At 38.8% G+C, this 25,525-nt stretch overlaps 1 protein-coding gene across 1 annotated transcript; it reads left to right on the top strand.

Annotated features, from left to right (window-relative positions):
* The first annotated feature begins 345 nt into the window (after positions 1-345).
* On the top strand, positions 346-24,919 carry LOC146448371 (uncharacterized). Its single transcript, XM_085102642.1, has 8 exons — positions 346-499; positions 16,639-16,869; positions 17,624-17,785; positions 18,924-19,235; positions 19,899-20,057; positions 21,474-21,657; positions 22,142-22,192; positions 24,601-24,919. Exons 1-8 carry the CDS (start codon positions 436-438, stop codon positions 24,632-24,634), a joined length of 1,197 nt encoding a protein of 398 aa, XP_084958768.1. The 5' UTR covers positions 346-435; the 3' UTR covers positions 24,635-24,919.
* The last annotated feature ends 606 nt before the right edge of the window (positions 24,920-25,525 follow it).

The following is a 25,525-nucleotide window of genomic DNA, read 5'->3' as shown; positions in this document are numbered from 1 at the left end:
CAACAACAAAGGAAAAACAAAGAGCATTCTGGCAGTTGTTGTAAAATATCTATTATGTCATCGTGAAAAAATTATTCAAATAAGAAATTAAAATTCGATTTTCAGTTTTGGCTTAGCTTTCATTTCCGTCGAAAAACGAATGCCCTTTGAGTTTACGCATGCCATATATTAACAACACTTAATTCAGTTTGTAAATGGTTTAAATCCAGAACTCATGTCAAAATGCACGTAAATTATAATCATTCGGGTGAGTGTAGTCCTGAGAAAGGCTGTTTGAGGGCTGACATTGATTGACGTTTAGAAATCCTGAGCTGACATATCCAGAGCCAGGACTTAATTGGTTAGAAAAAAAAAAAAGAAGAAGAAAAGAAAAACACATACCAATTGCATTGGCAACAGTCTACGCCAAAGCCTCTGAGTGATATTAGCGGAAAAATGACCGTCTCTTCAGGGAAGTTGCTGCTGTTTGTGGCCATTTATCTGTTAGAAAAGGCTCAAGGTACGCTTAAACATCCTTAGCGTGCTTTCCATTTGCTAGAACTGATCGGAAAGCCTTGCCGGGAGGTTCATCAAATACCAGAACTAGACTTTCTTATATTGGTCGAGGTCTGGGCCATTTTGAAGGGATTCGAAGGACTGGCAAGTACTCAATTGTTCGAATGTTACGTTGTATTTCTGAACAGACCTTTTCTAGGATCTCCCCGGTCAGTTGTAACAAACGGAAAGATGGCATCTTAAAAACCTTTCCTTCTATAAAAAGTAAAGCCGACTTCAAAAATCGCGTCATAAATTTATTTATCAACCGAAAAGTGTCAGTTTGTTTTTGGCTGAATCCACCAATCTTGAACTCACAGCTCCAAATACGATTGTTGTTCTCTTTCCCACGAAACATATAAGCTAACTCTTGATAGACTTCAAAATAGACTGTTTCTCACGCGATCTTGTTTGAGGTAGTCTATGTTGTAGTCAGCGCTGGAAAGCGAAATGGAAGAGGGAAGCGTCGGCGAACCGAAATCGCGCCCATTTGAAACACGTCGCCCGATAACAGTGGGGTACCATGATTCTTTACGAGCATTTCAAAGCGTGCCGCTGCTGGCGGTATCTTTTGTCTCGCAGCATGAATCCCCAGGAGTGTTCGTTTATTTGTTTGCACAAGAAGAAGGAGGTTACGTAAGGAAACGGTAACAGCGCCCTTTGAAAGGAACGTATTAAAGTCCTAACATCGAATGTGGTTGATTTAGGATCATTTCATTCAAAATTTTCGCTTGGAATTGCAGTATATTGCCGTAAAAACACGCTTCGTTGATTGAAAATTACATTTTCTTGATTCCGCCGTGCCGCTCGATTATGCAAATTACTTTCAATTCACTGGAGATTGTGATTATCTGTTTTCCTCCTTTTTTATCGCAAGGATAGCATACATAAGGCCCATTCTTATTGGGAACTGTCGTTTGTCATCAAATAACCTAAATATCATCACTTCCTTAATAGCACAGGGCAATTTTTTACTTATTTTAGTTTATTCATGCAACTTCTGCTGATAAACTGGGTAAACTTCGCCTTTCGTTCTTTTGTGTTGCGTTAATTTTCTGTTATGTTTCAATGAATAGATGCGTTCCGCGAATTGTCACTTTAACAAAACCATACACAAAAGACTGCTGTGACTGACCTCCAAAATGAAGCTCATTTGCATTTTACGAGCAACTTGTTTCAATCACAGGTCACCAAAGCGTGTGTGACACAGGTTACCATGCAAGCGTGATTTAAGAGTTTGTAGGGAGTTAAAATGAAATCGACAGTTAGACATCAATTTTCCCTAAAAATCCCACAAAAAATATACTTAAGTCTGAAAAAAATTACCCGGTGTGTTTTGCTGTGTTTTCAATGCTCTTCAGTGCTTCCAAACGCTGTTTTGAGCGGTTTATCTCTCAGCAGCTGGTCCACGTGCATCACTGTATTATGTTAATGACAAGGTAGGAAACTACAAGTCGAATTTCAATGAAATTTGGCCCGTCATTTAAGGAGAGCACTTCCAAAAGCTCGCTAAAATTTACTTGAAACTTAAGCTCTCACTTACCTGCCTCACCATATTGCAAGAAGGATGACGTGTGGTCCCTCCTGGGTAGCTCATTTACGGAGGAGTTTATTTATTGAGACACAGGCCTTCGTTGAAAACAAAGTTCATTTCAAATTGGGTGCCATTTTTGCCGCCGACCGAGCCGTGTCGCTGGAATGTTGGAACAAACTCACGGTCAAACCTAGGCACGAGTACTAAAATGTGCCCAGCCGGGGAAATCCACGGGAAGCCTTTGGCACCTAACAAACCACACACACCCCCTCCCGGCTAAGTGCAGTTCTGTACCAGCCAGCCGTGCTTGGCGTGACAGCAAGAAACGTCTCTTGAGAATACGAATTGACTTTTGTATTATTAATTTTGTTTTTATTATGAATTGACTTCGCAATTTTCCAACTCGTTAACTTTCGAGTTGGCTTTTATTGAATAAAAGCTGACTGAAAGAAACTGAAAATTTGTCTTTGTATACACGCTCTCCAAAAATCCTTGAATTTCGCAAAGTTGTTGTTTTGCCGAGAACGGCAACATTTTTTTTAAAAACGTGTAAGGTCAATGTTTTGCTCATTAAATCTTTTGTATTTCGAAGTTCTCTGACTCATTACCGGTTAAGGGTTTATTCCTTGCGAGCAGGAGGGCAGGAAGAAAAAATAATCTAAGTCGTTTGACAAGATCTGGCGATGAGTGTTTAGTCGTTTTCGGTAGGTCACAGTCAATACAATCAAATTTACATCCGCTTCGTGGATCAGCAAATATGTCGAGGTAATTCGGCATAAGTTGTATATTTATTTATATTCTCTTGTCACGTTAATGCGAACCTAGCTTAATTATACCATCTTGCAGGCTAACTGATGAACAAAATAATGTTTTACGCGTTACTGAAAAAGGCCACAACAAGGTCGGATGGCTGGTACAGAACTGCACTTAGCCGGGAGGGGGTGTGTGTGGTTTGTTAGGTGCCAAAGGCTTCCCGTGGATTTCCCCGGCTGGGCACATTTTAGTACTCGTGCCTAGGTTTGACCGTGAGTTTGTTCCAACATTCCAGCGACACGGCTCGGTCGGCGGCAAAAATGGCACCCGATTTGAAATGAACTTTGTTTTCAACGAAGGCCTGTGTCTCAATAAATAAACTCCTCCGTAAATGAGCTACCCAGGAGGGACCGCACGTCATCCTTCTTGCAATATGGTGAGGCAGGTAAGTGAGAGCTTAAGTTTCAAGTAAATTTTAGCGAGCTTTTGGAGTGCTCTCCTTAAATTTCATTGAAATTCGACTTGTAGTTTCCTACCTTGTCATTAACATAATACAGTGATGCACGTGGACCAGCTGCTGAGAGATAAACCGCTCAAAACAGCGTTTGGAAGCACTGAAGAGCATTGAAAACACAGCAAAACACACCGGGTAATATTTTTCAGACTTAAGTATATTTTTTGTGGGATTTTTAGGGAAAATTGATGTCTAAATGTCGATTTAATTTTAACTCCCTACAAACTCTTAAATCACGCTTGCATGGTAACCTGTGTCACACACGCTTTGGTGACCTGTGAAAAGACAAGACCGCAATCTTTTGTGGGGTTATTTTTTATGAATAATTTCATCAAAATCATCCCTGCACGTGCAGGTCATTGTACTGCTAATTACAACCTATTGTTTTCTCCAGGCATCACTGATTTTGATGAATTTATTCATAAACATCCCAGGTAAACTTTCGGTCTTGTCTTTTAGCTTCATGCTTTGAACCGACAACTTTAGTTGAAATGACCGTATCATGATATGCAAGAATAAATGTCAAACCGCATAGAGTGAGCAGAGATGGTTCCGTCCACAACTACGTTAAAACATTGACAAATGGTTTAACGTTCAATGCAAATCTTAAATGGTTTGACGGACAAGAGCTTAAGGAGTTCAGCTGATTAGAGAAAATTGATTTTATAGCGCAATGACAAATGGTTCAACCGAGCAGCAAGTCAAATTGTTTAGTCGCATAAAAAAAAACAAGTGGTTCCGACTAATTCGGAATTGGTTAGCGAAAGAACAATTGGTTTGTTGGAATGTAACGTGCAGGCGCGTAGCTGAGGTTTCGATAGGGGTGTTCGTTGAGCTTAAATCTTGCCGGAGGCGCTCTTACCAGGGGGGTCCGGGAGTTTTGAAAATCTAGGTTCCCAGAAACCTCATTTCCTGCATTTTGAGACCCATTTTAGGCAAATAACAACTTTGTTTTACAACAGCTTTTTAAGCTATATACATCATTTCGACGGCATTATTGTTTCAACTTACACAAGAAAGTTCAATGTACATTCTGTGCCCTGTCAAGTTCTGATAGCTATCCGATCTGCTGATAGTCATACACCAAGCTGGTAAACTGCATCATTCTCAGGTGTAAGCCTTCGAACAAATTGACTGTCTCGTCAATATTGACAGGCATATCATATTTGGTATGCATTCGGAGCCAGGGCGGACAGCCTACTCTCTCCCATGGTACACCTCATGTAGTTGTTCAACCTCGTCATTGTGCTTATGGAATGTTCATATTCACATTCGGAGGAAAAGAGTTGTGGAGAGGGTAGGTCATCTTGATAGAGATCCACCAAATCAGTGAGCTGCTGAAAATTGATCTGGCTTTCTCTAACTGACAGAGGGAACTAGCCCAAGCAGCATACAGACCCTTAAAATTTTGAATGTCCAAGGGTTCTCGACAATTTTTGTTTTTATTGAGGATAAGCCATTAAAGAACGGGTTTATATCTCTATTGTTTTGGTTGATGTATTTCGACCGCAGGAACTTTATTTAAAAGCTTTTCTTCCGCCATTATTGATCTTCAAAGGGGGTTCGTTCGAACCCCCCGAACCCCTCCTCCTACGCGCCCGACGTGGATTTACGGAATAAAAAAAAAGTTTTACCTTGACACGATACGACATGTTTAACCTGATACGTTTAATATTTTGATGCGACCACATCAAGAATTTCCCGTGACTTACCAATAGCAGAAATTTAAACGGGATTTCGATGACAAAATCAACGAAATTAGCTCTGAACTATTAGCGTTGGAGGGAAGCTCTTCCACCTATACGAAAATGACGTACTCACATTCTAACCAGAGAAATTGAAAACCAAAGTTTCATCCCTGTTGCCGACCAAAGGAAAGTTGTTTTCCTACCCGGCTAGATTAACGCTTGCTAACATTTATAACTAATCGCACCTCTTTGAGACGCTTCGGCGGCATAATCAGGCAAGTTTGGTCGAGTCATGGTTCGTATTCTGGAGAGACGCAGTCGAGCCAAAGTATAGACTGCAAGCAGTCCCTTTCTGTATAGTCGAGAGGTCGGGCGAAATAGCCTTCTCGTTTACTTCTCCTCGGCTCCAGTCTCGCTGCGCTGTGAGCGCAGCCTCCCGCAAAAATTGATGAATGAGAAATAATGTTTTTCTGAGTTTAATACAGTTTTAATATCCAAATTTAGCGAAAAATTTGGGAACTCCGATTCCTTTGTTTCCATCTTAATGTTTCAGTACTTGTACGGCAAACATCGCGCAGTTGGCGAGCACCCTCCAGTCAGTTTTTGGCGGGGAAGTTTTTTACTCTTTCTACGACAGGAAAACATTTGCTAAATCTCAAATGAATCAAGAGGTTTCTGTTTTTTTTTTTTTTGGGGGGGGGGGGGGGGGTAAAACGTCTTTTCAGTTTATCGTACAGCAACATCCTTTTTCTTGAAATTGGCAATGAATATCAGGTCAGGCGGCTGGTATGTCGCCTGATAATGCCCGCGGCTTAGAGATTGCCCGAAAAATGAATATTTGGTCGAGAAGCGAAGCTTCGAGGGCAAATGTGCAATTTTGAGGACAATCTCTCAGCCAAGGACATAATCAGGCGACATACCAGCAAGCCAGAAAGGGTTTTTTTTTTATTTTATAACCTTCCCATTAATTTTCATATCGCAAAAAAACTGCTCGTAAAAAAGCCATTGTTGATCTAATGGCGGATACGCGCGATTGACGTAAACGAGTACATTTGATTGGTTTACAGTAACTTAATTTTTACTGTGATTGGACCAAAACGTGGCAAACTGTCGTGTGAAATAAACTCTCGCAACGCCCCTTAGATCAAAAACTCGAAAATTCGGCGCATTTCAATATGGTTGACAGTTCTGCAGGCTCCATTTTTTAAACTGCGGTTGGGGTTTTTCTCCTTCCTCCATGCCAAAATGGACGAGAACGGTTAGTTTATTTTATGGCAAGTAAACACAGTGTACTAATTCTCTATTTTATAAAATGGCAGTTTAAGTTTAAGTAGGACTGAATCTGAAAGTCTACTCGTAACTTTTTTCATCTTCAAAGACGTTGACAGCATATTTTGTTCACTTTTTTGTACTTTCCGGGACAGCATTTGGGACCACCTTTTTAATGCCACTGGACTGCACAAAACGAGATTGTTTTTCTTCCATGTGAAATGATAAAGATGAAAAGGTGAAACTCTTGAGCTGGCTTTATCCCGCTGGCTTTGTTTCTTTTCGCCGGAAATAATCGGAGGACAAATATCGACGCAAATGGGGGTTATTCCGTGTTATTACATGGCTACAATAGTACGCGCACTCTGATTGGCTGATTGCTGAGCGGGCAAGATTTTCTTGTAATGTCCGGGCATTATGAAAATTTTGCTCGGCTCGACGGCTCTTTTGAGTTGTGAGTAAAAGCTACGAGCGCATGGGCGAAAACAATAAAAAATATGGACAAAGTTCAACTATATTTTCAATAACTGAAAGAAAAACTAGCATACAGATACTTCTTTAGTATGAGCGACGAAGAGAGCCATAGCGAGAGCTAGTTTTATTATCGAAAGGACGAAGAACAGGGCAAAAGCGAGCAAACAACATGAGCAAAGTAATCACTCACGAAGGCGAAAATTTCGGTAACAGTCAAGAGCAATTACAAAAGTTTGTTCAAGAACAGAAAAGTGAAAACACTGTGAAAAAAAAAATGTCAAGTGATATGAAGTGTTTTACCGTTTTCCGTGGCGAGATAACAGGCAAATGTTCAGATTTTGGAGTTACCAGCGAACGAACTTGACTGCCTCCTAGGAAAGTTCTTTAAAGATGTAAGGAAAACCAATGGTGGGGAATACAAGCCAAGTACTTTGACGGGACTGCAGAGGAGTATCCAGAGATTTCTGTCTAATTCCGTTATGTTATTGAGAGCGACGACGAAGATTAATATTCATCGCGAGTGTCACTGAAATCACTGCAAGTTCTCCCCACGTGTTTAAGAGTGCCTGACTGTAACTTTCGAGAATCGCTGGCCAAGCTTGAAAAATCGAAACTCCCGATAATTTGCCTGAAGTTCACTTTTGGGGAACTATCTTCGAAAATATTATTTGAATGTTCTGGAAATTTTTAGTTTTCGAGAATTTTGGAGAAAACGAAATAGCGGGTTTAGCCTTATTAATTATGCAAAAATCTCGCTCAAAATTAGCCAAGTTCAATACGCTTGTGTTGAAACAGTACGCAACGCTAGAAAGCGAGGTCGGTTTTGAATACAAGCATAACTCACCTACTTTCTTTCAATGGGACCTATGTAAACTTTTGTAGAACTTTGGAGGGTTTTATGGCTCTTTGAAAAATTGACATTTTGAGGACTTCGCGATGGGGCGAAAATTGAGTAAGTTTGAAGGTTTAAAATGCATCTTGGTATGTCAAGTATCGACTCGAGAGGAACATTGTGATAAAGCTTGGGTCTTCGTCTTTAATAATACGAAATAAAAAATCTGGGCAATCAATGCACGCGCTGACGAAAACCAAAGTTAGCGAGGCTTCGTTAACAAATTTGCATAATTCGCAGCTGTTGAGAAAATGCTATGTTGTGGCGACTCGGTGAAAACATTGACCCAGGCTATCTTCAAATGGTTATTTTACCCCACATTGCATTTGTCTGTTTCTCTTTCTTGTTTAATAACGTGGTAGAAAAGGTCTGGAAAAAAAAGGCGTGATCGGAAAAGAAAATATTCGTCAAATTCTGGTGGGAAATTTGCATAATGCAAATCTTCCAATAAATCTTTCTGCAAAGGAATCTGATTGGGAAGGTGTCTTTAAGAGACTATTTGACCGAAACACCCCACATATAAGGAGTCAAAACAAGGTTTAATGATTCGATTTTAACCAATTATTGTCGAATCTTAACCTTTAAGTTAATAGTGCCAAACTGATACTCGCTATTGCGTTACCTGCGTCACGTCAGTAGCTGTCGATAAGTCTTAGAATATAATGCCCACAAACCAACTTGTGCTGCGAAATTGCCAATTACAACAACTAAAAAAATTTTATTTACTGGCATATGAGTGGTTTTGATAAAAATAAAACGTTCACATGACACTTGAATCACGTTTAAAAGATACATATGCTTGTCAAATGAGATGCGAAAGTTGGACACAGGGTCGGTCAAAGTGAATATTTTTAATTAAATCAAGTTTGTTTACTGGAGAGCATGCTTTTTCAAATAGCTAGTCCAACCTTCTTCAGTGACCTTCCAAATAATGATCACCCAGAATTGGGTCAGTCAAACTCTCAATTCGTGTTGTTTGATACTGTACCTTCGCAAGAGACTGAAAAACAATGTCAGCTGGCACGCCATATTTTAACGTAATTACTAGTATGTAATATCACACATGCACGGATACACGCTTCAAAAAAACTGTGTGCCAATTTCCGTTTAACAAAATAATAACCTACCTACAGTCCACATTGGCTGTAGGGCATGCATTTATCTTTGTCGAATGTCAACAACGGAAACACGGGTATCTCAGTGACACTGTATACACGCAATGTCTACTGCATACATCACAGGTAGCCGAAGCTCTATGACCTTTGTTTGACCTTTATATTTTGATGTCACGATGAGTGTTACGCAATGGCGTAAATTATAAGGGTTTGTATGGGAATTTACGAATGTGTTTTGGTGTCGAAAGTAAAGGGCATGAATTGAACAAAAATTGCTTACCTTGTCTCCTTGATCTCTTGCCAGTGTTTGTGCGCCATATTTTGGCCTTTTTAGTACGATTCCAGTGGGTATTTAAAGGTTTGCTGAAAATTTTCCTCTCTCTATACGATATACCACTATAGATATATATCCCCAAAATCGTGGTCACTTTGGTAGCAATAGTATTCTTTGAAATAAATTGCAACGTTAACAACGCGGTCATTATAAAACACGAGTCGCAGACGAAGAACTGCGGACCACGGGGTGGGCATAAAGTTTGTATTAGGATAGGAGGACTATGGACTACGGACTATGGACTGACTGCACGCCCTACAGTCTACATTAGCTGTAGGGCATGCATTTATCTTTGTCGAATGTCAACAATAGAAACACGGGTATCTCAGTGACACTGTATACACGAAATGTCTCCTGCATACATGTCTATGTACGACATCTAGATGATTCTGCACGTGGGCTCATTGGCTGATCACGATCATGATCATCAAACATCCTTTTGCGAATTTAATCACGCCAGTTTTCACCATATCGAACCCTGAGATGAATGCTTAAAACTAAAATGACGGCTCTCTTCAGCGCGTATTAAAAATCCAGCTGTTTCGCTGAGATAAAGCAAGATTTTATGTTTGCACTGTCGATCCTCACTATTTTATTCCTAGTCCTTGTTTTGTTTCTAAAAAAAAAACAATAAAGGGACAAAAACAACTACCGAAACTTGATTTGATACATATTAAACTTACTGAGAATGAATACAAGAAAGATATGATTTTCAGACTTCAGTTCTCCTTTAAACCCAGTCCGTAGTCCGTAGTCCGTAGTCCGACGTCGTCAGCTTACTTTAGTTTCTCTTTTATACCCAGTCCGTGGTCCGCAGTCCTTTGTCCGCAAGTCAGACTTTATACCGACCTCATTGTTGACGTCGCAACGAAAACTATTGCTACTGAAGTGACCAACCTTTTGGGGACATATATAGCAGGATATAGAGCGAGGAAAATGTTCAGCAAACCTTGAAATACCCACTGGAATCGTACTAAAATGGCCAAAATATGGCGCACAAACACTGACAAGAGATCAAGGAGACAAGGTAAGCAATTTTTGTTCAATTCATGCCCTTTATTTTCGGCTCCAAAACACGTTCGTAAATTCCCATACAAACCGTAATGATTAACGCCATTGCGTAACACTCATCGTGACATCAAAATATAAAGGTCAAACAAAGGTCATAGAGCTTCGGCTACCTGTGATGTATGCAGTAGACATTGCGTGTATACAGTGTCACTGAGATACCCGTGTTTCTGTTGTTGACATTCGACAAAGATAAATGCATGCCCTACAGCCAATGTGGACTGTAGGTAGGTTATTATTTTGTTAAACGGAAATTGGCACACAGGTTTTGAAGCGTGTATCCGTGCATCTGTGATATTTCATATCAGTAATTACGTTAAAATATGGCGTGCCAGCTGACATTGTTTTTCTGTCTCTTGCGAGGGTACAGTATCAAACGACACGAACAGAGAGTTTTTTTGACTGACCCAATTCTGAGTGATCATTATTTGGAAGGCCACTGAAGAAGGTTGGACTAGCTATTTGAAAAAGCATGCATTCCAGTAAACAAACTTGATTTAAAGTGCCCATAACGGAATTTTTTTTATTTTCTCATCTGAATCTTTACATTACGCGAAGAACGTCCAAGAAAAAATTTTTCGATTTGCATGAAACGCGAATTTTTTATGAATTTTACAAATCTTTAAAATCCTATTTTATTGCGGTCCACCCGCCCCGCTGATGAGAATGCCGACGGGCTCACAATAGGGCCACGTGACATGGTCTGTGACGTACATTCAGGAACTCTCGAGTCTATGCACTCACTTGACCTTCAGTAAACATGGTAAAGTACATTCGCAGCAGAAAGAAAATCGTCAGATTCACCGGTAGGAAGGAAAAACTTAGCTCCAAATAAGTATATTCCAAGGCAGAAAACTTATCTGACACGGAAAGTGAGCAAACCGCTGAAGAAAGCAGCTAGGACGAATTTGATAGCGTCGAAGTCGAGGCGATAGATGGCGTCCACGAAACAAGTAATACGTGTGAAGATGATGATACACTCGAACCGTACGCGGACGAGCCGATAGCAGACGAAGAATGGCTAAAAAGATTTCGCAAGGAGCAAGAGGAGAAGCGACGACTCGAGGAAGATTTAACGAAACGCTTGGAGAATGAGTGCGTGTTAGTGGATGGTAAAGTTCTCACCTTGCATTTTGCATACGCGCTCTTCATTATCATGTGTCAAAACTATGGCCAAGTACTCACATACATTCGAACGAATTATTTTCCATGTAGATGTACTTGTGGTAACTGTAGCCGTGATCTGCTACCAAATATCAGCGAGTGCTACTGCTGCAAGGAACTCGAAGGCAATTGGGACGCGCTGACTAGCGACATTGTTCTCGCGGAACTAAAGGAAGGACACGTGTTGAACTGTGATAATAATAGCTTGTCTCGTTCTCTGAAATTTCGGCCGTAAATTTAATTGTAGGATGGAAGTTGTTAGCTTGTCCAATGAACAGGTTAATTTCCTTTTTGTCACTGTCCCACAGTTTACGAAATCCATTGTATCTTTTAGGCGCATACGTCTTGCGAAATGTTCGAAGTCTAACAAGAGTTGGCGACTAATGTAATTCGTGTCTGTCACCGGTGTCGGGACAAATTTGAGCCCTTTAGAAATAACGCTAACAGGCTGTCGCTAAGTTTTTTGTTTGAAAAATTCTTCATGAATTTCTTGTGTTTTTTCTCTTTGTGTCTCAATCCGTTTTTTAGCCAATGTTTTTCTGCGCTCTTTGCGCTTGTTATTTGTTTTGTGCCCTGTTTTTATTTTGAACCCCCGTTGTGGTGGTTAGGTTTTCAGAGATAACGCTGTTATAATTTTCAACATTTTTATTGTTTGCAGAATTCTGGGGGGGGGGGGGGGGGACAGGGGGGCGGGAGCCCGGGAGAATAGGGGGCTGGAGAGGTACGGGAGACGGGAGAGGAAAGGGCGGGAGGTGGGAGTTCTAAGAGGACGGGAAGCGGGAGAACAATACAAAACGGTGAATTTCTTTACTTATTAATGCGTTAGAATACTATCAAAAAAAGAACTCAACAATATTATACAATGTTATTTGTCTTCCATATAGCGTCCTCCGAGGCTTTACACAATATTTTATATCCGAGGGCACACGAAAATTCGTGCTCAGGCGATAAACAGGGTTACTTCCGGTGAAATTGTCAACCCTTTCATGGTGTTACGCCATAGCTCATGAAATGTCAAGCGTGGCATGTGTACACATGTGTGAGTGCCGCGCAAGTTGTTAGAAGTCTCAAAAGAGGTGAGCAAGGCGAGCAAGTACGCGTCTTGTAAATTTAGTATCAGAGATATAAAAAAAATTCAATGTCGTCAAAGACCATTTTAGTAGTTCTTAGTATTTTTTAGTGCGGTAGTAAGAAATCTGGGGCATGGACGACCTTCTTGGGAGTTAGCTCCCAATGACCGTCAATCGGACTGTACTAAAGATTTTGCTGCATGGTGTATGGGAATTTGCGAACGGAATGCTGTTTCAATGAGCACGTGGAGAGTGCGGAGTGGTTCGTTTAACGACACCGTTTTTCGTTTTGGACAAGGCAAAATCGATTCCTATTACAATAGGTAGCCAAATAGCATGGGAAGCAATCAAGAGCGACTTTATAGAAAAGAGGAGTAGGATTAGGGGTGGAAGGAGATCAGTGCAGCCTCCTCTGCACATTGAAGACTTCTTTTTGATGAACAGTTTGCCCGGGCTAATTTCGGACGCTTTTTGCATTTAATGCAGTAATTCTTTCCTTAGAGCAGTAGCAGCGAGCTTATAGAATTCACCACCAGTAACCCAGAGATTTAAATCACGGATTGAAAGTAGGTCCTTAAGTTTCATTTTACCTTTTCCCGAACTAAAAGCAATTTTTTTCACGCAGTTTTAGGAGTTAAGGATATCGAGAAAGATATCAAGATTATAATTAGTGTATCAAGTAAACGCGATGGATCCGCAATAAGGCGCCGAGAATTAGGCAGACATACCGAACTCTAAACTGCGGCGTTTGGCTGCCAGCTCGCCATGTCCTACTTCCCCATTTGAATCACATGATCCCAACAAATGAATAATTAAGAAATGCAACAACTATTACACTGCACGATGGACTAAGACTGTTGTCACTAAAAGAATGGTTAACCCGTCAAACAAGACGAACATGTTAGTCAAAAATTAAATACAAACAGCGGTGATAAACATAATAAACTTGCGCCGCATTTTAGCTTGACGTAGCATATGAAACGTCAGGTTACATAAAATGCGCAAGTTTATTATGTTTATCACCGCTGTTTGTATTTTGTTTCTGATCAAGCTACGATGGCTCAAGAATAGAAGTCTTTATGTTGGTCAAAACTTCATTAACTCAGAGTACAAAACCTATCAATAATGTTAACGTTAGTCAAAATATATATAGTAAAAAAGATGAATAATGAAAGGCCTAAGAATGGTACGTCCTGGTACAGCTTTATGACTAATACGGGTTTTAAAGCCTTCTAATTTACTCGGGGACGGGAGAAACGCGAAAAAGGGCGGGAGGCGGGAGGTAAAGGTACGGGAGGCGGGAGGTTCCGACCCCCCTGTCCCCCCCCCCCCCCCCCCAATTCTGCAACAAGTGTGTACAATATTTGTTTGAGCTCGTTGAATTCTTGCTGCAGTTTATCTACCCTATCTACATCGTGGTTTACAATGTTTTCTGTGTTCGCCGAGTGCGACTGTTCTCGCATCGATCTATTTAGATCGATCGATCAGTGGTAGCATTTGTGCTAGTATTTTTTGAGAGCTTGGTCTCAACGAAACTTCGCGGATCTCACGATCTATGAGAATATATACCAAAACAATTACGCCATATTTTATAAAACTTGCGACTGAGTTAACAGTGAGGTCAAACTATAAACCTCAGAAGGTTACAACGCTTAGAATGTCACAAGCGGGTGTGAATATTTAGCATCGAAAGCTTACCATTCGCTTTTCCCTGCTCCTCTTCGAAGGTGGCTCTTGGTCTTCGTCTTCCTTTCGCTTAGCTGTTTTAAAGGATAAACACAAACGCGATGTCATCCTACTTTAGTTCACGTTTTAAGTTTAAACCTGAATTCATCAGCCTTGTGAAATCCTCGTCATTGACGTCCATCGAGCACAAGGACGAGGTCTTTCCAGGCGCGCGTCCACATCTTCCTCCGCTTCAGCATAAAATCGATCCATTTCTTTCCCCTCCTCAGTCTTTGCGGGCATGAGGTGCCAAAGAAAGGAATCCTGTGCATGCTTATTCCATTCGCTTTGTCTTTGATGTTTCCACATCTCGCTGCAACACATCTTTCCGGCATTTTCGAGAAACGTGAAGAAATACCGCGACTTGTTTTCAGTGAGATCCAGAGAAAGGCTGAAGTCACGTGTTCCTGAATCTACGTCACAGCTCTTGCTATACCGAGAGGAGACTAATGCGAATGGTGGGCCAAAATGGCGGCAAATTTGAACGTCTTATAAAACTCATAAAAAATTCGCGTTTTATGCAAATCGAAAAATTTTTTCACTGAAGTTCTTAGGACGATGTTTAGATTCAGATAAGAAAATAAAAAAATTTCCGATATGGGCACTTTAATTAAAAATATTCACTTTGACCGACCCCTATGTCCAACTTTCGCATCTCACTTAACAAGCATGTATCTGTTAAACGTGATTCAAGTGTCATATGAACGTTTTATTTTTATCAAAACCACTCATATGCCAGTAAATAAAGGTCTTTTTTTCTAGTTGTTGTAATTGACAATTTCGCAGCACAAGTTGGTTTGTGGGCATTATATTCTAAGACTTATCGACAGCTACTGACGTGACGAAGATAACGCAATAGCGAGTACCAGTTTGGCACTATTAATTTAAAGGTTAAGATTCGACAATAATTGGTTAAAATCGAATTATTAAACGTTGTTTTGACTCCTTTTATGTGGGGTGTTTCGGTCAAATGGTCTCTTAACGAAACCTTCCCAATCAGATTCCTTTGCAGAAAGATTTAATGGAAGATTTGCATTATGCAAATTTCCCACCAGAATTTGACGAATATTTTCTTTTCCGATCACGCCTTTTTTTTCCAGACTTTTCCTAACATGTTATTAAACAAGAAAGAGAAACAGACAAATGCAATGTGGGGTAAAATAGCCATTTGAAGATGGCCTGGGTCAATGTTTTCACCGAGTCGCCACAACATAGCATTTTCTCAACAGTTGCGAATTATGCAAATTTGTTAACGAAGCCTCGCTAACTTTGGTTTTCGTCAGCGCGTGCATTGATTGCCCAGATTTTTTATTTCGTATTATTAAAGACGAAGACCCAAGCTTGATCACAATGTTCCTCTCGAGTCGATACCTGACATACCAAGATGCATTTTAAACCTTCAAACTTTCTCAATTTTCGCCTCATCGCGAAGTCCTCAAAATGTCAATTTTTCAAAGAGCCATAAAACCCTCCAAAGTTCTACAAAAGTTTACATAGGTCCCATTGAAAGAAAGTAGGTGAGTTATGCTCGTATTCAAAACCGACCTCGCTTTCTAGCGTTGCGTACTGTTTCAACACAAGCGTATTGAACTTGGCTAATTTTGAGTGAGATTTTTGCATAATTAATGAGGCTAAACCCGCTATTTCGTTTTCTCCAAAATTCTCGAAAACTAAAAATTTCCAGAACATTCAAATAATATTTTCGAAGACAGTTCCCCTAAAGTAAACGTCAGGCAAATTATCAGGAGTTTCGATTTTTCAAGCTTGGCCAGCGATTCTCGAAAGTTACAGTCAGGCACTCTTAAAATTCATTCACAAACTGGGCCCATCTTTGCTATAGCTTCTAAAATTGTTAGGATCAAACATTTGTGCATGAAAACACAAGGTCAGTGTGATTTTTTTTAAATTTAAGTGGTTAAATTTGCTCTAGTTCTTGACGTAATAAAGACAAAAATTGTCTCATTGTCAAAGAAACTGTGTCTTGTGGTTTCGATCGCATCGCCAGGTTCGTTTCGGTTCAGTTAACACGATCTCGAATGACCTCTTGCGCGCGCAAGCGGATGTGGAAAATTACTTCCGGTGTTTTTATTTTATTCTTTTTAAGGATAGCGCTAAAAAGGCCGTATAATAAATAACTTATTAACCTCGTCCGCTCGGTCATTACAGGGAAATCTCAGACCTCGGCCTTGATGTATTGACCTTGTGCAAGGCCTCGGTCTAAGATTTCCCTGTAATGACCTCACTCTCGGTTAATAAGTGGTAATAACCATACCGTGATTTTGCACCGCGTGACATAATGTAGCCAATGAAGTTGCGCGAAAATTAATGAGTGGGTTTAACGTAGGATATCATTACAGTAAACTAGGCTTCTGATTGGATAATTTCGACTGCATAAGTAGCAACTTTATTATTTCTATCGACATACATGCATTAACAGTAAATGTCTAAAGACGAACACGTAAGTCGTGCATATAATTAACCTGGACTATGATTTTTCCTTTCAGCTCAGGATAATTTTGGAATCGCCGAGCCTTTTCCAGAAAACGTCTATCCAGTAGAGTACACTTCAGCTCAGGTGACCTGTGTGGCTTTTGATTCAACCGGAGTAAAGACTCCCGACAGAATACAGTTTATGAGGAAAAGTAATTTTGCTATATACACAAATCTAACAGCAAATGAGAACTTGTACTTCACAGCAAGAACTGAGTTGGAAGAGGTTGTTGGCCCAGACGGAGGTAAGCCCTTGATTTATATAAAAAAAAAAGAATCGTACCGGTGTTTCAGTGGGATGATTGCATTTAATTACATGAACATTTGAATTTGATTTCAAACGAGAAAAAGAAAAAGAAAAACCACTTTATTGAATCGCTATTCCATTTCTATTCATAATACTGCGGGCCCACACCTATAAATTCAACATCACCTTCCTTGAAGAAAGGTGGAGATAGGGTCGTTGGGACTTGAATGCTGTTTTACAAATCAAGAGCAAATTTTGCAATTTTGTATTTTTTTTTTGGTTTCCAGAATTTACATGTATGTTTCTTGTGTATGAGCACTTCCGCTTATAATACGGAGTTTGAAGGAAGGAGTACAAATGAATTGATAAAGCAAAAGAGTGTTATAATTCCAGTGAGAATAGAGGTGACCCTTTTCACAAGTATGTGTTTTAGGGCATGGAATTTGGGCTTACTTGTCGAGGTAAGTTGGCGGAACGTTGATCGCTGAAATAAGCGACGAAAATTTTAAGCATGCGTTGCTTCTCGGTGAGAAGCAAGCGACAAGATCAATATGTGAAAACATATAAAAATAGCGAAATTCATGAATCACAGAGTCATGATTTTTATGCAAAAGAATTGAGTCGTACGGGAAAGTTACTTTACTGTAATTTTGAAAAGTGAAGGTTGCCATATTTTAATTTTCAATAATGACCCATATTTTATTCCCATATAATATAGAGTACTTAACCGTTTCTTATTACAAATTCTACAGAAGCAAAGATGGCAACAAAGCTCTTTGTCACATTGCACATTAGAAATGTAACGCGGGATGATGATAGCCAGAATGGTCCACTGGGGAGATATGAATGCCACGCTTTTGCAGTCAATGATATCAAAGAAAAGAAGCATGGATTTACTGTCAATGTCATCAGTAGTAAGTATTCCAAGGTTTGACTGTTGTTTGTTCCTCATAAAGCATTTGATGCAGTCTTATCTCTCCTAGCAGACGCCTTTCTGTTATGGAATGTTCTCTTCTCAAGCAGTTTAAGGCCTGGGTTTGAAGGGTGTTCAGAAATTATGAATGATCCCCTATATCTTCGATTTGTCTGCCTAGAACAGGATGAAATTTTCCCTGAATATTAAACTTAATGTTTTCTTTTGCCTTAACGTATAATTTTGATCACGTGACACATCACGTGACCAAAAAATGAGAATTTCGTAAATCGGCGATATGGCGGCGAATTTTCTTTATAAAGATAACTGAATTAGTGTTTCCGAAGCAGATTTTAAATATTTAACTTTCTACGTTTGGAATGACTGTCCTTAAGTTTTTAAATTGGAGAAATTAACGATCAAAGGTTGAATTGTGGACTAAAAAATGACCTTTGCCCTGATAATTTTTTTCTGGAGAACAATGGACGATCATTCCAAACGTGAAGCGATGGAGATATTTAATCTTTATTAGAAACGCGTTTTTGTTTGATGTTATCTCTTAAAACCGTCGCCTACCTGTCAAATCTTTGCTTTTTTCACAAAAATGATCACGTGACATGTCACGTGATCTATAGCACTACTTATTATGCTTAGAAATTTACAGAATGATGAGATCTTTTTATCTTCCAAATTTCAATTCAGTGCCATTGAATTTGTTAAAGTTATCTAGATTAAACCGTTTTTCCTCTTAAAAGCCCTTGACCCAGGCCTTAAACTGCTTGAGTTGGTCTGAAAGAGTGCAAAATTAAGTCTGATTCAATTCCTACGAGAAAGGTCAGAGTTAATTTTCACACCGATCGGGGAGTAAAAATCAAAAACAAAATTGGTTTTCTGGAAAGATAGTTTCACTTTTAAATGGCATGGGTGAATACCATATAAAGTTTAAGTCTGCGATCAAAACACCACGGACATAGGGTATTTTTGCTGACGTCATTGTTAAAAATATTGCTCACTAGCATATAGCAAACTATACCGTGCGGAAAATGGACACCATAAACTAGAAGAACGTGTCATACTTGCTAAGCAGTAACCTTATGTATCATGCAATTGAAGTTTAGTGTCCATTTAATATATTTCAGAGTCAGAAATCCCTACGGTTTCTGTCGACCCTAGACCCAGTGTTGTTCATCACGGCCATAACATCACAATAACATGCAAGTTCACTGAGAGCGTGGGATCTACGACGCTGCTAAAGACGGCTTCATGGTACAAAGATGGCGTAAAAAGACAGTCTGTACTTTTTCCTGACCTAAGAGATCCTGATGGGTTTGTTGGACCTCTGGTTTTAAGTAACATTGGTGTCAGAGATGGAGGCAATTACAGCTGTCTTCTTGAAGTGCTGCTGCGCAATAAAAAGAAATACCACGTGTCCGATACCACTGTTATTAGTAGTAAGTTGGCATATCCATTTCTATATAGCTTACAACCCCGCTGTGACAAAACAAGCGCTCTCTACATCCTATTGTTGTTGTTGTTATTGTTGCTTTTTTTTAAACTCGTTTGTCTTTGTTCGTCACTAATGGTCGAATGCTGTTATAATCTTGTGATGTAAATATCCCGATGCTATTTCAATTACTTGTATTGTAGTATGTAAATTAGTTACTGATTTTATGATGATAATGATGGTAGGTTTGTATTTTTATCTTTTTCTTTGTGGCCCGGCCCCATAAGCTTTCTAGCTTTAATATCTACCGTGGATAAATAAAGTTTATTGATTGATTGAATAAAAGGCTGAGTGTAAAAGCCAATGCAAAAAATATAAAGAAACAAGAACAACAAACAAACTAAAGGAAAACAAATGGATGAAGACAACAATATTCGATTGTGTAAATTAAAATTGACCGTTTATCTGCCGATCCGTATTATGCCGTTTAGACGTCACGCGATACCTGAAAAAAAAAAAACACCAAAAAACAAACAACCAACAAACAACAACAACAACAACAACAACAACAACAACAAAAATCTTATATTTGTTTGGCACAAATTTTTTTTAAATAGTTTGTTTTTGTTATGGACGAATGATTTTTTTTTTAATTTGATTCTTTCGTTAGTTGCTCCATGGTTTGATAAACCCCAAAAAGATCTTCAGTTTAAGAAGCGTAAAGGAGGCAGCGTTTCATTTGTATGTGCGGCTCAAGGATTTCCTTTGGAGGTTGAATGGCTAGTGGAGAAGATTGAGGATGACATGGTGTTCCCGGCCACTTGCATAAGTAAGGGCGGTGAATTTATTTTGAAATAATGTTATGCAACCATTTTTGCTGGAATCTTGTTACGTCGAACAGGAAAAAAAACTACGATTAACGTTTCGTCGGCACCATTTAGATAGACTATGTTCTTCATGTATGGCTGAATATCTTTGCTGGATGATCTTTTTTGGGACATAATGCTCAAAACTTGCAGCATATATTTAGGCCGGGCATTTTTTCACTATCTGTGGCAGGGAAAGTGGAGATTCCTTTCCCCTCCGTTACTCTAAGAATATTAAGGCTTTGAAAATGAGACTTACAAGAAAAATAGTACGTCCAAAGATGTTTCCTTTGAGTCCCGCATCGAAAAGTGATGACTTCATATCACGTGTAATTGCGTCATGATTGCCATATGGCGGTCATCTTAGATTTGCCATTTTGGATTTCTGGATTTTCCTCAACCAACATTAACTGAAAAGTAATGGAGGAACAACCTTGAAAAACTGAGCTAAAACATAAAAGTTACTGAAAGAAAGGTAAATTTTCTGTATTAAAAACAGGAATATTTTCTTTTTTTATGCGAAACCTGCCAATCAAACTTTGATTGCTATGGTAATGTGAAATTTGGTGAATTATAATCTACCACATAAATTTGTTTCCAGGGCAATTTCTGATAAATTCACGAAGTTTCATGACGTTTACTCAAATATCGAAACGTACAGTTATAAACGTTGCCAAAGTTGGCGCGGGCAGAAACCTTCCCCTCCCCCCACCTCGGTCTAGAGAGGGTGGAACGACGTTCTTCTTTAAGTTACTGGGATTGTACCGATTCTACTGTGAGTTCCGTAACAGAGGCCTGCATGTTTATGCAGTCCTCCTTGTAAGGTGTGGTACGATTTGACCACACTACTTTGTACGGCTGCTTTCCAAACAATACTTCTTTTATAACAAGGCTTGCGATTGGCTTGGCCCTGGTGGCCTGGTCAGTATATTATGAACCTCACGCACGTACTACAAGGGCTTGAAGATCTTAGTTCGAAATAAGGTCGTTGTAGGAATCAAGATGCCGTATTAAAGTCGAACTTAATTAAGTTAGATACCTTGAATGGAAGTAAGGAGTCTGATGCGGGCCTTAATAGTTAATTATAAACAAACAAATTTATGTACTATTTTCGCCAAATATGTAAATTTTAAAACTTCATAATAATAATAATAACAATAATAATAATAATAATAATAATAATAATAATAATAATAATAATAAAAATAATAATAATAATAAATAATAATAATAATAATAATAATAATAATAATAATAATAATAATAATAATAATAATACATCACTAAAGTTTTATACAGTGGGGCCCCAGAAGTACATGGTTAAGAGAATTGTAGCAGAAATGCACAAACTATGAAGCTAAAGGTTGTTTATTTAACAGCTGCAGCAGATGGAAAATACCACATTGAGCGCCGCGGAATTTATGACCCTTATGTGCTGACGGTATCTAATCTGCAGTACAGTGATAATGGGGCTTACTACTGCTGCGTTTCCACCAACTGCTCATCAGACCTTCCCACTGGAGACCTGTGCCAGCGCTTTAGGCTCCAGGTCAACGGTCAGAGGTAAGATCAGTTTCTAACAGAAGATCGTCGGCTTCAAATTGTGACAAGATAATTTTTAACCGTTATCACTGAAACTTAAATCAAAATCACAAAATTGGCTACTGCTGTGAGGTTTTTGACTGACTTTGGCTACAATATACAAATAAATGGCACTAGTCTAGTTTGGAACAAAAAGATTTGATAATATATTCCATTGTACATTTTATAGTTTCATGACATGCTAACGAGACAAGGCCTTAAGCTAGTATGGGTAGCTGTAAATGTAAATAAATTAGTCAATAAAAAAATCCTGGTACCTTTCCACTATTTCCTAATGTCTCTGTTGCGTTTTGTTGGAGTTGACTCCCAAACGTCCAAGATAAAAAAGATAGAAACCCTTTTCGAACTTTTCCCTAGTGAATTTATTGATTGCGTTTATCACCCGTGACCTTAAGAGGACTTTTTCAGAGATCACAACCAAACATTTTATTTCTTTTCATTTTAGTCCGCCATGCCAAATACACAAAGCTTATCTGTTTGCGATGTTAGTTCTCAGGTAAGTCTTAATATCCATGCACGTAGGCTACAATCATGTCTCGGTTGTTTGCTAAATGAAATTTAATATTACTGCTTTTAACTTTTTTAACTCACTCTAAGGGCATGTTCGCATGGGAACACATGGAATAGACGGTATTTTTGTTCTAGAATAGACAGGAAATTGTTATCGGTTATTATTGCCGCCAATGGCAGCATGAAGGAAATATGGCTTACTTAGAATGAGCGGAATTTTAGAAAGGTTTTTGGCTTAATTGGAATGGGTGGAATTGCATTCTTTTGCGAAATAATTTTGTGTGTATTATCAATGTTAGTCCTAAACCGGACTAAAACTTGTATGATTACATGCCATATTAAACAAAGCATACAGTTTGTACAAGGGAAAAAATATTAACTATTAGTATAATCAGAATAATTCCTCGGGTGATTAAAGAGATTCTGTTGATCTGATTGGTCGAGGATTGCGTCATATCCTGCTATAATCACCTCGCGCAAGGTGATTATAGCGGGAGAACTAATTTTCAAAATGGCCGCTTAGCGATTTGTTGATGTTTCTGAGGAAGAAGTAAATAGGATGAAAGAAATTGCAATTCTGAAAGGCTCTAAAGATGCAGCTAAGTCCGGGTTGACTCTTTTTCAAGGCAAGCTTTGAAAATTTTGGTAATTGTAATAAAAAACAAAAACGTGTAAAATTACAGTGGAAATGTTGTCGATGTCGATGGCTTTAAAAAAATGAAAACAACAAATTAAGTTAAATTCGCGCAAGATTTCACAGAATGATTTTCACCAACAAAACGAATTTAAGACAGAATTTAAAAGCATGGAAATAAACGAGATGAATAAATGTCTCTCTAAGTTTTACGTTTCAGTGAGGAGAATAGACGGCAGTTTTTATAATCTGAAAACTACAGTAGTTTGTTGTCGGTTCAACCGGATCTCGGTCACCATCTAAAGTCACAGCCTCACAACAAATAAAATTTCAACTGCGACAACCGTGTACCTTATATTGAAGCCAATACAGGACTTAAATTCCTACCTGAAGCAGCTTATCTCCGAGGGCAATTTATAAAAGTACGTTAACCGGCGAAGCCATCAACAAGAAAATGTGCGATAAAGTGCTATCGCTTACACTTTGTGATAGTCGAGTTTTACACCAAGCAGCCTGGTTCATCTCCATCTGTTTTGGTAAACGTGTTGGAGAAACCCAACACTCAGCATTCAACATTTAGAAGTCAATGCTTCGTCTCAATGAAGCACTAGTTAAAGAATATTGACGGTCTGCTTAAGGCATGGGCAGTTTATCGATTGAGCATGTGAGCGGCAGACTGCGCGTTTCTGTTCATTGACGCGTGACAATTTGAAACTAACAAACAAACAAATCGACATTTCTCGGACGGTTCTTGTTTTTCTCTGATAATCACCTGGGTAATTATACTGAAACAATTGTTCGTCTCAGGCTCAATAAATATTGTTAGCTAATTGTTAATTAATATATAGTCATGTGCATAACTACGTTCTGAGCTCAACGTTAAATATAGATTTTTGGACCTTGAAACATGGTTCCAAATTCATAAAAACGTCTCTAATTTTTGGACGGTTCCCCCCAAAACTATATAAACTCTCAAAATTGTTCGAATTTCTGTCAGTGATATTCTTAAAAATTGATAATCATCGTAATTTTCAACTCAGTTTGTTTGAAATGGTAGCTATCTGGCAGGATTTTACAGGAGAAGCAAAAATGAGCCACCTTTCAAGAATTTGTATGGTTTTGGGGAACGCCGTCTCAAAATTAGTAGGACTTTTGTATGCATTTGGAACCATGTTTTGAATGTCTATAACTTGGTTATTATCCAACTAAACAGCACAAATCTTGGGTAAATGACAAACCTTAATGTGATCTTTGATATGGTTGTGTCAATTTATAAGTTGGATAAAATTTGCAACTCGACCCAGTCCCCTGCTCAACCTCAAAGTGGCCTATAATTCAGTGAAAAAGCTTGAATTGAAATTCCTTTAGCTTCCTTGCAAAAGTTCTGCAAAGGCTGCATATTCAAGTTTATATCAACTTCAAATAAGAAAATTTGGACATCAAACAGTTCCATTACAAATGACTACGTATTTTTTTTCTGAAGCTCCTGTTCAGTTGTCCCAACAAAATGCGCTCCTAGCAAATCCCCAGCGCTCGAGTGACCGCTGTTCGCAACTCAACTCTCAACTTGCAGATAATTCCATAAAAGGAAAAGAAGAGAAAGAAACTCGATTAAATTTCAAACTATTTTATATCTTTTATACTGTCATTTATTGTCCGGAAAAGTATGTCTAACATTGGTAACTATTCCCTACACTAGAGAAAGCTAAAAGCTACCTCACATGTTAGTTTACGGTATTTCTCTGTTTCTTGCTTTGTAGCATGATTACGATCTATGAAAGGAGCGACCTGTGACTTCAAGATGAAGCAGACAAGATAGTGACAGATATCAGTTCAGCATGGATGATGCTCGTGAACCGTAGCGCTTTTTAGTTTTAAACAACACTTAAACAAAATGCTGCTTGTTAAAGTAAATGCAACAAAACAATTGCCTAACTGCAGTAAAGGTAAGGCAGTCTAATCACCGTGATGCATGTCTGTGGAAATGATTGCTCTGATTATAAGACAGAATCAAAACTAAATCTTTTCTAGTTGAAACCTTTGCAGATTAATAAAAAGTAGTACTTTTTTGAGCCTTAAGTTACATTGGTAACAGAATGTAGAATATAGTACTGTTAATCTAAAAAAACATGCCTCTGTAGAAGCTTTCTAAAAGAAAAAAAAGTACTGTTTATATAAAAAACATGCTTTTGTATAAGCTTTCTTAAAGAAAAAAATTGGTGTTAAGTACTTTTGTAGCAGGTTTGTTCAAATGCGTTTTGCATCGTATTTTAAAAACTTTAAAAACTTTCCGCTGCGGACCTGAAAGGAAACATGATTGCACGTACTATCTAGCTAAATCTCGTTGTCATAGTTTTCATTTTTGGGAAGTAATGGGGGCCGACATGTCTGGTTTAAATCTGGGAACTGAACTGGGTGAACTAATTTCAAGTCGAGTGAGTTTCTCAAACCTAATTGTAACCTTCCCCAGGAAGTAAAAGACTTTATAACGTACGATGATGACGACAGGAAAGAGGACAACATAAGCATGGAAGTTCGTAAGCCACAGCCGGTAACCGGAAGCCGAAAGGGCTTGCTTTGTTTGTCGCCAGGGACTGAAAGTCAATTCTGTTCGTGTCCGTTGGCTTGTCATTCATTACAGTTGCGATGGCGTTTGAAAGCGTCAAAATGGAAACATTCAACTTA

The sequence above is a fragment of the Pavona decussata genome, unplaced genomic scaffold (genome assembly GCF_977016875.1).
Source record: "Pavona decussata unplaced genomic scaffold, jaPavDecu1.1 SCAFFOLD_971, whole genome shotgun sequence".
NCBI classification, from domain to species: domain Eukaryota; kingdom Metazoa; phylum Cnidaria; class Anthozoa; order Scleractinia; family Agariciidae; genus Pavona; species Pavona decussata.
This window is presented reverse-complemented; position numbering and strand designations above follow the sequence as displayed.

What these genes read in the sequence shown, in the direction of transcription:
- LOC146448371 (XM_085102642.1), top strand. Translation starts at nt 436, where the DNA reads ATGACCGTCTCTTCAGGGAAGTTGCTGCTGTTTGTGGCCATTTATCTG. An exon ending in GTTCCCGGCCACTTGCATAA is followed by an intron (nt 20,058 to 21,473) that starts GTAAGGGCGGTG and finishes TTTATTTAACAG; the next exon opens with CTGCAGCAGATGGAAAATAC. An exon ending in TTTGCGATGTTAGTTCTCAG is followed by an intron (nt 22,193 to 24,600) that starts GTAAGTCTTAAT and finishes CTTGCTTTGTAG; the next exon opens with CATGATTACGATCTATGAAA.